This window comes from Lytechinus pictus, unplaced genomic scaffold, assembly GCF_037042905.1.
Source record: "Lytechinus pictus isolate F3 Inbred unplaced genomic scaffold, Lp3.0 scaffold_22, whole genome shotgun sequence".
In the NCBI taxonomy this organism is placed as follows: Eukaryota; Metazoa; Echinodermata; class Echinoidea; order Temnopleuroida; family Toxopneustidae; genus Lytechinus; species Lytechinus pictus.
Window position 1 is genome coordinate 114,075 of NW_026974142.1, and position 17,796 is coordinate 131,870.

General features: G+C 35.7%; 1 protein-coding gene across 1 annotated transcript; it reads left to right on the forward strand.

Annotated features, from left to right (window-relative positions):
- Positions 1 to 16,313: 16,313 nt before the first annotated feature.
- On the forward strand, positions 16,314 to 17,424 carry LOC129261237 (putative nuclease HARBI1). Its single transcript, XM_054899298.2, has 2 exons — positions 16,314 to 16,637; positions 17,236 to 17,424. Exons 1-2 carry the CDS (start codon positions 16,314 to 16,316, stop codon positions 17,422 to 17,424), a joined length of 513 nt encoding a protein of 170 aa, XP_054755273.2.
- The last annotated feature ends 372 nt before the right edge of the window (positions 17,425 to 17,796 follow it).

Here is a 17,796-nt window from a genome sequence, read left to right on the forward strand (position 1 = left end):
TAAGATGAGGGGAAGACATGGTAATAAAAAAAATATTTCATGTCACTATATAAAATTTTCGCTCGCGCTTCGCGCTCACATTGCATGTTAGGTATTCCAGTGGCGGATCCAGCCTTCGCCAATAGGGGGGGGGGGAAGGAATTATTTTTCAGCCATATTTTCATCGATCGGCCGCTCGAAGATGATTTTTGGTTTCTGTGAAGGGGTGGTCTTCTTAGCTTTATTCTTATAAATCAACATAAATGTATAATATCATAATCCGTATGTATATAATGTGAGCGCGAAGCGCGAGCTAATTTTTTTTTTAATCTTATGTATTTTTCCTATAATTTGAACATTCTTGTCAATGTTTGTTTTCCTAAAAAAGATGTGTATGCAAATAAATAATTACTACGAACGCGAAGCGCGAGCAGAAATTAATTGGTGGAAATGGTACCTGCTAAAGACTGCATGCAGTTATAGTCGATTTGACATTTTCCGAACCTAGAAATGTTCTTTCCGATGAAGTTTTTTCTTGATTTGTGTTCCTATGGGGTCCTAGAACAAAATCAGCTTGGTTGCACAAAGTTGCCGTTTGGGCAATTTTGCTAATTTGCATAAATCCAAAATGGCCGCCACATATATATGCGCCATCTTAAAAAAACTAACTTTTTAACCCCTTGCCCTAGAATGATGAGGAAGAACTCATTTTATAGGTTTAGCTGTGTGTAGAATCCATTTCTATTATTATTTTTGCAATGTAAGGTCATCTTCAGGTCAAATCCAATATGGCCGCCAGATGCCATCTTGTAAAATATTTTAACCCCTTGCCCCAGAATGATGAGCAATACCTTTGTTTAGGGGTTTTGGGGTGTGTAGAATCTATTTCTGCTATCTATTTTGCAATATGATGTCATCTTCAGGTCAAATCCAAGATGGCCGTCAGATGACGCCATCTTGAAATATTAACTTTTGAACACTTTGCCCATGAATCATGAATAATAACTTTATTCGTGAGTCATTTGGTATGTTGATTCAATTTCTGATGTAATTTTGCAATAAAGGATAATCTTCAGATCAAATCCAAGATGGCCGCCAAATCTTGAAAAATTACTTTCCGAGGCTTATTGTGTAAGCTTATGTAAGGGGATTTCAGTAAGAATACTCATTTCTTTTTATTAATTCTCAATTTTTAGTTCAAGGGGAAGCCAGATCTGAGGTGTTGTCAGACGTTCGAACTGCTCACCTTATTAGAATGAATCCTCGTTAGGTTTGGGCTATGATCAATTTCGCGTGTACTTTTATTTCTTTTAATGTCCATCCATACCTTTGTACTGAAGAGGCTTTAAAGTCTTTTTTGAATTTGAAAGTAATTTCTCCATATTATTCCTAAATCAAAGTGTCCAATGTTAGGTAGGCATCAGTTCGTCTAGGGTCGCTAGGGTTTACATTTTCGAGAGTGGCTGTAGAGCTCCGCTCTAGAGTGGCAGTCTCTAAAGCAAATTTTTACAGATGAAGGAGGATGGCGCTGAGACAGGTTCAGATAGTGATGCTGTCCTAGCCCTCCTCCTTGGTCTTTGGCCTGCCAATGTAGCATTCTGATTATTTTCTGACGTATTGATCCCTGTACTTAGTAGCTCTCCATAGATGACGACTGTATCATCTACATCTTCAAAAGTGTTAGTGTTTATGCCGGTCAAGTTTTATGTCACGTTTGCAGGTGTGTTTATAACGGAGGTGTGATCTATCTGGGGAACCAGTCACATATAGCTCACCTTATATTGGTGAATCCCTTCTAGGATTTGCCAAAGTTTCATGCGGCAAACATGCCCCAACCACTTGAGGCACCTTTCACTAAGAAGCGAGAATAAGCTGGTGATGCCAGCATGCACGTACGCTGAAGGGCCTTATATTTTTTACTCTGTCCTGCCATTTCATGTGCAGGATACGTCCGAGGCAGCTGACATGGAAGGTGTTAAGCCGCTTTTCTTGATCGGCGTACGTTTTCGAGGACTTATTTCCGTTCAGGAGCTTATCCATGGCTGTGATATTCCCATCCTGGTGCTTATCTCCTTGTCAAGTGAAAGGGAACTAGAGACAGATAGTCAATCAAAGGTAGGTGAGGAGTCCATCACAACCAGACGAGTGCGTGCTGTTGATAGAGATATCTGGAGGACAGTCAGTCCCTTGAGTCTATCAGGATTTCTGTCTTACAGACTGATGGGTGATCCAAACTCCTTACATGCACAGGACAGGCATGACAGGTGGCTGTATTAATAGGTCTTGTAGGCCTACTACCGCTTCTTTATAAAAAGGCAGGGCGACGTCACGTCGTTGCCGTACAACATATTACGAATGAGAACCATCGTGACCATTGTTTTTGCAAGAAGTCGGTCGATGTTGCAGAGTTTCCCATATGCTCTGGTAAGGATATACATGTAGATGCCTTCTGTGCATCCGCCAAATGCATACTGAGGAAGCATGAAGAAGAAGATCCCAATGAATGTCAGGGCCAGGCGCAGCATAACTGCTTCACGCCACTGCTCACAGGAATTGAGGGAAGCTACCAGATGTTCCAGCATTGTAGCAAACTGTGCTCATGGAATGATGTGACCATGGATCAATCTTGAGTCTTGGGGAGCCTATCTTCTACAGGAGGCTAAAAAGTGCACTCGTGCTGACCAAGTCAAAGGCTTTTGCCAGGACGAAAAGTTCAATGATTATTATAAAGGAAGGTAATAAGTTAACCAATTTTCTGAAAAATACGGAGAAATCACTTTAAAAAAAAAACAATACTTTAAGTCCTTTCAATATAAAAATATGGCTGGACATAAAAGAAAATGATGAGAACTCCCGAAATGGGTCATAGCCCAAACCTTGAACGGTTTCATTCTAAGGTGAGCGGTTAATGCCGAAATATATCAACCATCTGAGACCTGACTTGACCACTAAAAATTGAGAAATTAAAAGAAATGAATCATTCTTACTGAAATACCCTTACATGAGCTCCTACACATAATAGTAACCCTCTTTAGGACAGCGTGTACTTTTGGGGGAGAGTATCTTCAAGGTTCAATGTTCAATAGTCTCGGGAAGTAGTGTTTTAATATGGCGTTTAGCGGCCATCTTATTTTTTTAATATGAATGATCCTATACTGCAAAATTATTACCAGAAATGGAATCAACATATCAAATAACTCACAAAAAGAGGTATTATTCATGATTCTTGGACAAAGGGTTCAGAAGTTATTTTTTCCAAACTGGCGTCATCTGGCGCCCATCTTGGATTTGACCTGAAGATGACATTATATTGCAAAATAGATAGCAGAAAGAGATTCTACACACCCCAAAATCCATAAACAAAGGTATTACTCGTCATTCTGGGGCAAGGGGATCAAAAGTCAATTTTTCAAGAGGGCATCTGGCGGCCATCTTGGATTTGACCTGAAGATGACCTTATATTGCAAAAAGTATATAAGAAATCGATTCTACACCCCCCTAAACCTCTAATAAGAGTCTTTACTCATCATTTGGGGGCAAGGGGTTCAAAAGTTAAGTCTTTAAGATGGCATCTGGCGGCCATTTTGGATTTATGCAAATTAGCCAAATTGCCCAAAGGGCAACTTTGGGCAACCAAGCTGAATTTGTTCTAGGACCCCAAAGGAACACGTTTCAAGAAAAAAACTTCATCGGAAAGAACATTTCTAGGTTGGTGTATTGAGCCTATTGGACTGTCAAATTTACTATTAGTCATGAAGACGTTATATATTTTAAAAATCAAATAATGCGAGCGCGATGCGCGAGCTGAATTTTTTTGACATTTTTACTTAAAAAATGAAATTCTAAGGACTTTTTGTAACTTAAACATAATATGTATATAATAAACAATTAATACGAGCGCGAAGCCCGAGCTAAAAAAAATTGAAATTTCTACATAAAGAATGGAAAATTTTAATAATTTTTTGTAATAGCTATATAACTAAACAATTGATGCGAGTGCGAAGCGCGAGCGGAAAAAAATCGAGATTTAGACCTAAATACGGGACACTCTATTCATGTTTTGTAAATTTGGAAAAGAATGAGTAATTCCTAAATTAAAGGTCAAGTCCACCCCAGGTAAATGCTAACTTGAATAAATAAAGAAAAATCAAACGAGCATAGTGCTGAAAATTTCATCAAAATCGGATGTAAAATAAGAAAGTTATGACATTTTAAAGTTTCGCTTATTTTTCACAAAACAGTGATATGCACAACTAGGTAAGTCAGTCGATTATGTCCATCACTCACCATTTATTTTGTTGTTTATTGTTTGAATTATACAATATTTCATTTTTTATAGATTTGACAATAAGGACCAACTTGACTAAACCATATCGTATTAGACAATGCTCATTCTACTTGTTCAGGGAGGAAATAATCGTTTTATCACTTGACAATGAGGAGAAAATTAGAATATTTCATATAATAAAATACAAAAGAAATAGTGAGTGGATGACGTCAAAGTCTCCTCATTTGCACACCAGCCAGGATGTGCATATAACTGTTTTGTGAAATTAAGCAAAATTTTAAATTGTCATAACTTTCTTATTTTACATCCGATTTTGATGAAATTTTCAGTGCTATGCTTGTTGGATTTTTATCTTTTTATTCAAATCAACTTTTAGTTGGGGTGGACTTGTCCTTTAATGATGCAAGCACAAAGTGCCAGCAGAAAATTGTTTATATTGTGATCCGAAACTGGATAATGATTTAAATAGAGAACAAGTTGAATATCTGAATAAACATGAGCGCGCGTGTTTCATATTTAGACCTAGAATCTAAGCATTCTAAATACATCTATTATCATGAAAATCAAAGCGAGCGCGAGGCGCGAGCTTAAACTATTTGATATTCCGATCTGAAAAAAAGAGTCAATTTCAGCTATATATTTAAAGCAATTTGTAAGAAAATTGTAAAGTGGATATGGATCGCACAGAGCTGATTTTTTTTCACTTAAAAAATCAATTTGTAAATCACGCAAAATAATAAAAGTTTGATTTTCGGGATGAAATATGTTTTGTTTAATATATTGACTTCCAAACTTGATATTTAAACTCCATATTGAACAAAATATGAAAATCACCTAACAGGCAATGTGAGCGCGAAGCGCGAGCGAAAATTTTATATAGTGACATGAAATATTCTCTTTATTTCCATGTCTTCCCCTCATCTTACTTTATTCACTCGTCTCCTCTTCTTTTTTTCTACTCTCTTTTCGCTCCTTTTTTTCTTTCTTTCCTTTTTTCCTTTTTTTTGCTCCGCCAATAGGGGGGGGGGGGGGCGGGGCCCTCGGCCCCCCTCTCCCCCTGGATCCGCCTATGCATATGGATAGCAACTAGCGGACATCGTTCTGTCGTTTCAATGTTTTTTTTTCAATTGGTCTAATGCCAACTCGTCTGCTTTCATTTGGTCTACCATCAGTTTGTCCACTATCCACATGGTCTAACTGCCATTTTGTCTAATAACCAAGTTGGTCCAATTGCCATTTATTCCATATGCCATTTGGTCTAATTGAACTAAGTGTTAATTTGGCGAAATTAAGGAAAATAAAATTGATATTAGACCAACTAGTTGTGAGACGAAATGGTCATAGACGAACTGGTGATTATAGACGAAGTGATGACTGGACCAAATGGTTATTTGACCATATGGTTGTTAGGCGAAAAGTTAATGGACAGAATTGCATTAGACTAAATGAATGTAGATCGACCCTGCAGTGGAGGAATTAGCAGCAGACGAATTGGTTTCAACCCGCATACCGCCCAGGCAAGCAAAACAAATTCACGACGAAATTGGCGACGAAATTCACGACGTCGTGAATTTCGTCGTGCATAATTGGCGACGAAATTCAAGACGAAATTGGCGACGTCGTGAATTTTGTCGCCAATTTCGTCGAGAATATTCGCGATTTGGTCTATTTGCGATGTCCCTTCAGGGCCACCATAGCTTAACGTTCTCGCACCCCCCATCTAAATCTCTGTTCCTTACTGAACATGTAAGTCAACTTCTCCCTCTCCCCCCCCCCCCCCCTCTCTCCATTGATTAGGCCTTATAACTTTTAGAAATGCATTAATGCCTAAACCTTTGGAAATAAAAAAATAATGTTGAATTTAAATGTTGATAAGGAATTCATGAAGACTTGAAATCGCAAGAGCTTCAAGCTAGTAATTGAGTGATTTATGATTTAGTTATACTTTCCCCGAACCCCCACGTCACATTTCAATGTCAAATATTCCTTGCAGACACATATAAATCATTGTGTGTGTTTGGGGGGGGGGGGGTTGACCGAGGTCACTTAATAGTTATTTTTTTACAGAATCATAGTATACTGTATAACGAGTACATTAAGAGATTGATTGTCCGAATGGTGCTGTATACAGAAATATATACACTCTAAAAATAGTTGGGCAAAAATTTCCATATTTTAACCAACCCTGGGCAACATATTGTCCACACAAATATTGGTTAAAATCTTTCCAAATTGGGTAATAAATTTGTTCAGTTGGATATAATGATTGCCCAGAATATATATATATATTATTACCCAACACAGTGGACAGTATGTTGCCCAACATTTTAAGCGTGTATGGTGTGAGAGGAATGACAAAACATGAGCTAGACAGGAGAGACAAAATTGCTAGGGCGTTAACTCTTAAAGGAAAATGAAACCCTTGAAACCAGCTGAATCCATATCAAAGAGAAAAATCAAAGAAACATATTGTTGAAAGTTTGAGGAAGATTGAATGAATAATAAGAAAGTTATGAGCATTTGAATATTGAGATCACTAATGCCATGTAGATCCTCCCATTGGCAATGCGACCAAGATCTGTGATGTCACACACGTACAACTCCCTCATTACTTTAGTACTTTTTTCACCTATATTCTCACTTTTATAGAGTCTATCGCAAGGTGAGGTGTTCTCTTTATGAAAGGACAAGTACAGAGGTTTTACAACATTATATCATTGATGAATCGTTTGTCATATGATTAGAATGAGCAAAAAGAGATGTTTTGGGGTATATTTTCAGTGTCCAAAAGGGGATAGTTGTTCATCTGTGACATCATAGATCTTGGTCGCATTGCCAATAGGAGGATCTCCATAGCATTAGTGATCTCGAGATTCAAATGCTCACAACTCTTCTATTGCTAGTCCTATTTTACTCAAACTTTTGTTGATCTTATTCTTTGATTTTTCTGCTTTCACAAAAGCTTACTTGCTCCAAGAGTTTCATTCTCCTTTAACCTATCAGTTAATGAAACTTGATAATCTGTCTTATTTCGTCTATGCCTGTAGAAATTATGTAATTTGTTGGACCAAAATAAGAATAAAAAACAATCAGAATTTATTCATTTACCGGTATTTTTATTTTTCAAATATTTTTTATACAGGATAACAAGCTCAAAATGACTTTTTTTTCAGCATGGTCCTGTTAACATGAAATAACAATATATACATAATGTGTATAAATTATTGCAAAACCATCCATTACACAAATTGAATGCTTAAGATATTGCATACAAACAATTTAGAGCTATTTGCCAGATAAAATTCATGAAGATATGATAATCCTTAAAAAATTGCAAGGCTTGCACAGTTGCAATCATCATCTGACCATATCGATATTAAAAATGATGAAAAGTGTAAAGTTACTTTTTGTCAAAGACCGAGTGAGGAATTAAAGGTTTTCTAAATATTTACCCCCAAAATGATAATGAACTTGCGACTTTTTATGATTAAAAATATATTGGACATTATTTTATTGCGTAACATGGAAAAGGTCCATCATAATAGACCCACTGTAAAGCCGATATGATTTCTTTGGGGGGATGTTTTAAAGTTAATTTTGTTTTAGTTCTTTAAAGTAGGCTTACTAGGTGTATCCTTTAGAAAGGGCAGGCTATATCTGTCCCTGTTGTTAAACTTTGGTGATTTTGGTATAGCTCTTGGATATAACCAACCACTTTATTAGTAGAACAACAATCAGTGGCGGCGCCAGGGGGGGGGGGGCAAATGCCCCCCCCCCCAGTTAAGATCATTGCCCCTCCCCCATAATATTTTGAAAACTGAAGAAAGAAATGAAGTAAATGTTGTCATAAACATCATACTCAAGCTATAAAGTGCTCCAAAGCAACATTTTTACCCTTCAAATATTGAAATGTTGTCATCATGCCACTGTTGGCTCCCAACAAATCTTTCAGGTCATTATGTAAATTCAAAATTTCGTCGCGCTTTTTGCTCGCATTGGCTGTCGATTGAGGTCAATAAATGCGCTCAATAGTCGATTTTCATTATTTGTTTAAGCAAGATATATACGCATCCTGTATGCATGTTCATAATACTAAAATAAATTGCTGAATGTAAAACTTTTTTTGCTACGCGCTCGCATTCATTAATTAGTGAGATACCCACCCTTTTAATCATTTTACAAGACAGTGCTTAAATAACGTCAAGTTATCACATCAGGATGTTTTTTTAAGCTAGCACTTTGCACTCGCATTATATATTGGAGAGCTCTGAAATTGTTGTATGCAATATCTTAAGCATTCAATTTGTGTAATGGATGGTTTTGTAATAATTTAGACAAATTATGTATTATTGTTATTTCATGTTAACAGGACCATGCTGAAAAACAGTCATTTTGAGCTTGTTATCCTGTATAAAGATATTTAAAAGAATAAAACAATAAATGAATAAATTCTGATTGTTTTTTATTCTTGTTTTGGTCCAACAAATTACATAATTTCTACAGGCATAGACGAAATAAGACAGATTATCAAGTTTCGTTAACTGATAGGTTCTGAGTATCAATTTTGTCTCTCCTGTCTAGCTCATGTTTTGTCTTTCCTCTCTCACCATGCACACTTAAAATGTTGGGCAACATACTGTCCACTGTGTTGGGTGATAAAAATATATATATTCTGGGCAGTTATTATATCCAACTGAACAAATTTATTACTCTATTTGGACAGATTTTAACCAATAGTTGTGTAGACAGTATGTTGCCCAGGGTTGGTTAAAAGATGGAAATTTTTGCCCAACTATTTTTAGAGTGTAGACATATTTCTGTATACAGCACCATTCGGACAATCATTCCCTTAATGTACTCGTTATACAGTATATTATGATTTTGTAAAAAATAACTATCAAGTGACCTCGGTCAACCCCCCACGGCACACACACAATGATTTATACGTGTCTGCAAGGAATGTTTTACATTGAAATGTGACGTGGGGGTTGGGGGAAGTATAACTAAATCATAAATCACTCAATTATTAGCTTGAAGCTCTTGCAATTTCAAGTCTTCATGAATATTGATCAACATTTTAATTCAGCATTATTTTTTTATTTCCAAAGGTTTAGGCATTAATGCATTTCTAAAAGTTATAAGGCCTAATCAATGGAGAGAGGGGGGGGGGGGAGAGAGGGAGAACTTGGCTGACATGTTCAGTAAGGAACAGAGATTTAGATGGGGGGGTGCGAGAACATTATGCGAGTCAATTCATTCATGATTCATAAAGCAGAGAGAATGTGCTAAGAGAGAGGAAGGGAGAGAGATTACAAGAGAGAAATCGAAACATCAGAAAGTGGGGAGATTGGGATGGAGACCATTCATTTATGTACAAGAGTACAATAGTGTGCTCGTCCATTCGTTCATGTACAAATTGATGAAGCTATAGAACTATCGGCCATGCGTCCATGCGCCTGCGCACTTCAGTTTTTTAGCTCAACTTATGAATAATTCATGTACCATAGCGTTTCCATGTACGGAAAAAATATTCGCCCCCCGCCCCCCCCCCCCGGCGAATTTTTATAGGGGCTGAGCTGAGGGGGGTCTAACACCGAGTAAGAAAAAAGGTTTAAAAATAGATACAAACTTCTTTGACATAAAAAGCTTCTTCTGAATTCTTCTTGTCGTTGGTTATGGTTGGCAACCAGTCAAGAAATGATATTTGCCACTGCTTTGGAGCTTTTTTAAAGATTTTTTTTTTTTCGTACTATTTTACTTTATTTTCTTATTCTTTTTCCTTTTCTAAATAGAAATTGTAAATTTCTCGTTGATTGGCAAATAATTGATGAGTTTTACCATTTTTTGACCAGAAAATGACGTCATCACGACCGTGTCTGCTATCAGGGGTACCTATGAATTGCAAACTTAAAAATTCCAAAAGTACCACAGCAGGAGTGAAGCTCTGCTGTTTCTCGTTGTTAGAACTGTTATGTCAGGTTAGAGTTATAAATTCGTCATAAACCCTAAATTGGCAGATCACCCTGTTGCACCCACAAATGTAATAACGCCCACAAATGTAATAACACTTTACCCACAAATATAATAACGCCCACAAATGTAATAACACTTTACCCACAAATGTAATAATGAACTTTACCCACAAATGTAATAATTGTTGATCGCCCACAAATGTAATAATGACTTTACCCACAAATGTAATAAATTTGAAGGGATTTTTGGCGAATCCGTTCTAAACTAAAATCCTATAGTAATGCGTTCATATAGCACAAAAGTGCAAAGTCTTTTTTCCAGACCCAGTTAATTAAACATTATAGTACAAGTCTTTTTCCAGACCCGGTTGTTTCAAAATTATAATATACGTCCAAAGTCTTTTTTCCAGACCTGGTTAATTAAAAAATTATAATATACGTCCAAAGTCTTTTTTCCAGACCCGGTTGTTTCAAAAATTATAATATGCGTCAAAAGTCTTTTTTCCAGACCCGGTTGTTTCAAAAATTGAAATATAAATCCAAAGTCTTTTTTTCAGACCCGGTTGTTTAAAAACTTATAATATAAGTCCACTCTTTTTTCAGACCCGGTTGTTTCAAAAAGTATAATATAAGTCCAAAGTCTTTTTCCAGACCCGGTTATTTCAAAAATTATAATATAAATCCAAAGTCTTTTTCCAGACCCGGTTATTTAAAAAATTAAAATATAAATCCAAAGTCTTTTTTCCAGACCCGGTTGTTTCAAAAATCATAATTTAAGTCCAAATTTTTTTTTTCAGACCCGGTTGTTTCAAAAATCATAATATAAGTCCAAAGTCTTTTTCCAGACCCGGTTATTTCAAAAATTATAATATAAGTCCAAACTAAGATACGATAATGATATTCCAGTGGGGAAAAAAGAGAATCGACCTTAGTCTTTTCTCCAGACCCAGTTAATTAAAACTGGCGGAATTAATTTCTTTGTTGTTGTTTCAACTTATACGGCGTATATTGTGAATATATTCGCTAAGAGTAAATTGAGAATCAAGTGTAGTCTTTTCTCCAGACCCGGTTACTTAAAACTAAAAACTAAACCCTATAGCAATGCATTCATATAGCACAAAAGTGCAAAGTCTTTTTTCCAGACCCGGATAATTAAACAATTACAATATAAGTCCAAAGTCTTTCCTCCAGACCCGGCTATTAAAATATGAATTTAAAAAACTTGAAATCTAAGACCAATTTTCCAAAGTTTCACCCAGTAAAAAAAATATGTCTTTACCCCACACCCATTTTTTTAAAATAATACTACGACCCCTACAAAACATTGTAATAATGCATGGGTAAAGCAAACATCCTTTCTCCAGACTTGGTTATAATTTGAAAAAAATAAAATAGTTTTTACAATATTCTTAAACGAATACCCAATAATCTAATTACTGTGGAATAACATGAAGACCGATTGTCGAAGATCGACTTTCCTCCAGACACAATTATTTCAAGAATAAAAAAATCAATAAAACCCAACCCCCCAAAACGAATCTTAGAACCAACAATCCTCCAAATTAAGACCATGCATGTAGAAAAGCACATGTTTAGAGCGTTGTCTTTATTCCAGACCCAGTATTTTAAAAATGATTTAAACAATCTTAAAAACAAAAGACTTTGTCATATTCTTATTCTTGTGGAATAACACGAGTATTATGCTTAGTCTTTCGTCTAGACCCGGTAATTTAAAAGATAAACAAATATTGAAAAAAAAATCACAGCTAAAACCAATCTTCAAAATTAAACCCACTCAAAATGCTTGGGCTTAGAGTGTTGTCTTTACCCCTCATCCAGTTCTCTTTAAAATACAAATTAAGCGAAACATCAATATTAAAACTTAGACCCCAGCATCTTCCAAACTATAAAACCCTTGTGATAACGCATACTTAATTTGACCAGACCAGTTTATTATAAAAAAAAACAGAAAAAAAAAAATTAACCCTCATCCAGCCTAACATGCTGTAATAAATGATGCAATTAAACATTCAGTTTTTCTTCCAGGCAAAGACATTGATAATAAAAAACAACATCAAAACTTAGAGCCCGGGGAGCATTTCATGAAAGGAGTTGTCTGACGTTTTATCCGACACTGGTAGCACTGCTTCTTAGCCAATCAACATCAAGAACAGTTGTCAGATCTGACAACTTGTCGGACATAAATGTTGATTAAATACTCCCCCAATCATCTTATTCATGTTGAACAGGCACAAGAATATGATTGCGTCTTAGTTATGAGGATTTCATTTATCTTATTTTTGAAATGACAAGGTCTGGAATAAAGAAAACTCTCTAAACTTTTATTTATTGAAGGTTCTTAGTTTGAAGGATAGTTGGGCCTTAGATTCTGTTATTCTTTTTTTAATGATTTTGGTTATTTTGAAATAATTGGGTCTGGAGGAAAGACTACACCATATTTCCATGTTATTCATTGTTGATAAGATTGGAGGGTCTTTGTTTTGCCGTCGTTGTTGTGTTTTAAATGACTTTTATAACTGGGTCTGGAGGAAAGACTACGCTCTATTTCCATGTTTTCAACATAAATAGGATCGTGGGTCGTTGTTTCCTTTTTTATTAATACTAATTTATTATTATTATTATTATTATTCATTTGTTATTTGAAAGATCTGGGTATGGAGGAAAGACAACGCTATACTTCAATGTTATTCAACATAGATAGGATCGTGGGTCTTTTTTTTTATTATTACTAATTTATTATTATTATTATTCATTTGTTATTTGAAAGATCTGGGTCTGGAGGAAAGACTACGCTATATTTTCATGTTATTCAACATAAATAGGATCGTGGGTCTTTGTCTGCTTTTTTATCATTACTAATTTATTATTATTATTATTCATTTGTTATTTGAAAGATCTGGGTCTGGATGAAAGACTACGCTATATTTCCATGTTATTTAACATTTACAAGAGAGTTAGGGTCTTTGTTACTTTTCCACCAGTTTTAATTGACTGGGTCTGGAGAAAAGACTATGCTCGATTCTCATTTTATTCCACTAGAATATCATTATCTTAGTTTGGACTTATAATAATTTTGAAACTACCGGGTCTGGAAAAAAGACTTGGGACGTATATTATAATTTTTGAAACAACCGGGTCTGAAAAAAGAGTTTGGACGTATATTATAATTTTTGACTTAACCGGGTCTGGAAAAAAGACTTTGGACGTATATTATAAATTTTTAATTAACCTGGTCTGGAAAAAAAGACTTTGGATGTATATTATAATTTTTGAATTAACCGGGTCTTGAAAAAAGACTTTGGACTTGCATTATAATTTCTGAAACAACCGGGTCTGGAAAAAAGACTTTGGACGTATATTATGATTTTTGAAACAACCAGGTCTGGAAAAAAGACTTTGGACTTATATTATAATTTTTGAAACGACCGGGTCTGAAAAAAGACTTTGGACTTGCATTATAATTTTTGAATTAACTGGGTCTGGAAAAAGACTTTGGAATTGTACTATAATGTTTTATTAACCGGGTCTGGAAAAAAGACTTTGCACTTTTGTGCTATATGAACGCATTACTATAGGATTTTAGTTTAGAACGGATTCGCCAAAAATCCCTTCAAATTTATTACATTTGTGGGTAAAGTCATTATTACATTTGTGGGCGATCAAAAATTATTACATTTGTGGGTAAAGTTCATTATTACATTTGTGGGTAAAGTGTTATTACATTTGTGGGCGTTATTACATTTGTGGGCGTTATTACATTTGTGGGTGCAACAGGGTGATCTGCCAATTTAGGGTTAATGACGAATTTATAACTCTAACCTGACATAACAGTTCTAACAACGAGAAACAGCAGAGCTTCACTCCTGCTGTGGTACTTTTGGAATTTTTAAGTTTGTAATTCATAGGTACCCCTGATAGCAGACACGGTCGTGATGACGTCATTTTCTGGTCAAAAACTGGTAAAACTCATCAATTATTTGCCAATCAACGAGAAATTTACAATTTCTATTTAGAAAAGGAAAAATAATAAGAAAATAAAGTAAAATAGTACGAAAAAAAAAAGATCTTTAAAAAAGCTCCAAAGCAGTGGCAAATATCATTTCTTGACTGGTTGCCAACCATAACCAACGACAAGAAGAATTCAGAAGAAGCTTTTTATGTCAAAGAAGTTTGTATCTATTTTTAAACCTTTTTTTCTTACTCGGTGTTAGACCCCCCTCAGCTCAGCCCCTATAAAAATTCGCCGGGGGGGGGGGGCGGGGGGTAAAGTTCATAATTACATTCGTGGGTAAAGTGTTATTACATTTGTGGGCGTTATTACATTTGTGGGCGATTATTACATTTGTGGGTGTAACACACCCCCGCCCCCCCCCTGAATATTGGCTGTGTTGCGATGAAAAGCTATGAAATTTGGCACATAGATAACAACTCGAGATGAACATACACACACACAACTAGAACTGCAATCGTATCAGAACAATGTGCATGCATTGACGCCTGTGATTTTATGGAGGGCAAGAAACATAAGGAGATAAAGAGAAAACTCTTGAGGATATACATTTTCAAAATATTAAGAGGGCGCTATCTCTATAGGCAATGGTCACTGATGCGTAAAAAAGACATTTGGCATATGACGGATGATGCCATTAGGAAACCCTAAAAAAGTGATACCAAGATAAATGGAAACAAGGAAGTGATGGCCATTTTACTGTTTTCCAACTTTTTAATAGAGAGCGCTATTTCTTAAAGGTAATGATCACTGATGTGTGTAAAAAAAAAAAAATATGGATTATAAGGGATGGTGCCATAAGCATACCCTGAAAATTAGAGACCGAAATAAATGAAAACAAGGAACTTATGGCCATTTTAATATTTCTTTAGTTTGCAATAGAGGGCGCTATTTTTAAAAGATAATGGTCATTGATGTGTAAAATATAAAAAAAACAGTTGAATTTTTGACTATCATAAGTCAACCCTGAAAATATGAAACTGAAAGAAATGAAAACAAGTAAGTGATGGCCATTTTTCTATTTTCCCACTTTGTAATAAAGGGCGCTATTTCTAAATGTAATGGTCACTGATGCATAAAAACAGATGAATAAGGAGGCATGTTACCATTAGCAAACCCTGAAAAATATCAGACCAAAATGAATAAAAACAAGGAAGTTACGGCCATTTTACGATTTTCCTACTTTGCATTTCAATAAATATGAATATGTTTTAATGTAGACTATTTCGGATTTGAATTTAGGGCATGAAGACGGCATTTTGAAGGGCAAGTCATATTTTTATATAAAAAGCAACTCTTAAACAATCTACAGCAATTTGTTAGAAGTGTGTAGCATGCAGGATAAGAGAGTAAGGACGGGTTTAGGAATAGTATGCAAATGGACTTGAAATTTACAAAATGGCACCTGGATGGTCATGCATTGCCCCACTTGGTTTTCGCGCAATAAGTAAAAAAATATGTAATGGATAAAAAAAAAATTGGTGTGAAGGTATTGGACACCAAAATACAGGCTCAGTTCGAATTCGGAGTTCGAAGGTCAAAGGTCACATCTCATTAGATATGCGAGTTGGTTTCCACATGATTATCATAAGTTCCAAATGAATATTTAGAAATGTTTTTTTATTTGAATCATGTTCATGTGAATGATCACACATAGACATCTACTATGTGTAATATGTATGGAAAATACCATGTATGTTGCGCGCCATGTTATATAGTGGTACACTTTGGGGGTACCGTACCAAATTTTTCGAACTTTTATCAATAGATGTGCAAAAACATCAAGGTAAAAGGTCATAAAAGCACGGGGCAGAAAATAAACATTATTCAATAGCTGTTTTTGAAGTCAGTACTGCTGCTATATCGAATCACCTAATGATGGCGACACCGCAAGAGGCCTTCCACTTGTTAAAATGAATTGCAGAAAATGGTCTGATATTTGTAAAAGATGAATATTTTTATGAAATATGTGCTTAACTTTTTTGTAATCAGAAGTATCATCTGCATGTGCTTCAATGATATGTTTTGAAATTACCTCGAAACAATGACCTATCAACCATATGGTTTGTTTGATTTTACAGGATCATTTCAAAAGATGCATGGTGATGAGGCAACAATATCACAGTCATCAATGTGTCGAATCATCAAAGATGTGTCGGAAGCTATAGCAAGAAGGAAGAGGCAATACATGAAGTTTCCTTCGACAAGAGAAGAAGTTGAAGCAACTCAGCGACAGTTCTACCAGTACTGTAGATTTCCAGGAGTGATAGGTGCAATTGATGGGACACATGTCAACATCAGGAGCCCTGGTGGGGATCAGGCAATATACTTCCTCAACAGGAAGAATAGATACTTGATCAATGTACAGGTTAGATTAAGTATACCCTTTCTTAGGCCCTTTTCACAATTAGTGCTGAGACTGCTTGCAACCTTTGTGATTGTGTGCGACATATGTTGTGGTCAAATGATTGCAATTGCTAATACAAGCAAATGTGAAAGCCACTTAAATCACTATAACTAGAACAATGTACTATTTTGTATAAAGTTTGGCAAAAAAGGAATGTTACATTAATTTTCTTTCCTAGGATTTCCTATCACTTCAGTTTCATTTATAGTAATTATTCGATTCGTATTTGATTGGGCAATGTTTACAATGATTAGTTAATTTTGTAGCATATTTTTTTATATGCATTTTTATCTATTTATTTTTTGCAAGTACTGAGCAATGTAAGCAGTAGATGGGTGGGGTGATTGTTGGATAAATCAACCTAACATGGAAAGCACACCAATAATTTTAATGTGCATGCATGCTAAAATTGCATTCCAAATATGTGATAAACCTGCAAAACTCAATTGTTGTGTGCTCCCATTGGATGTCCCAAAGAAAATTGAAAATTAAGTGCCAAAAACGATATAGAGACAGTTATGAATGTAAGATGTGATATTCCTCTTTTTTCTTCTGCTAGGTTGTTTGTGATCAGGCTGGGAAAATAACAATCATCGTTGCCAGATGGCCTGGCAGCACACATGATTCCCGTATTTTCCCGGAGTGCACACTGAAGGAGCAGCTAGAGGCAAGAGCTGATGGTTCTGAGAGGCTACTTGGAGATAGTAGGTATATGGATTTTCATTTTTGTCTCGCCCACAAGAGGTGAAGGCGAGACGAAGGGATCCAAACGTTGTCTGTCACAAACATCTTGACACACATCTCCGTAATCGTAAGTCACCTTTCAACTAAACTTGGATGGTAGTTGTACTTGGGGGACCTGCATGTTATGCTGCAGTCGGAGGTCACATGGTAAGGTCAAAGGTCATTTTCAGGTCAACGTTAAAGTTTACATGCAAGACTCTCTTATGACACCTAACTCCGCAACCGTAAGTCACTTTTCAACCAAACTTGGATGGTAGATGTACTTAGGCGACCTGCATGTTATGCTGCAGTCGGAGGTCACATGGTAAGGTCAAAGGTCATTTTCAGGTCAACATAAAAGTTTATGTGCAAGGCTCTTATGACAAGTGTTATTCTA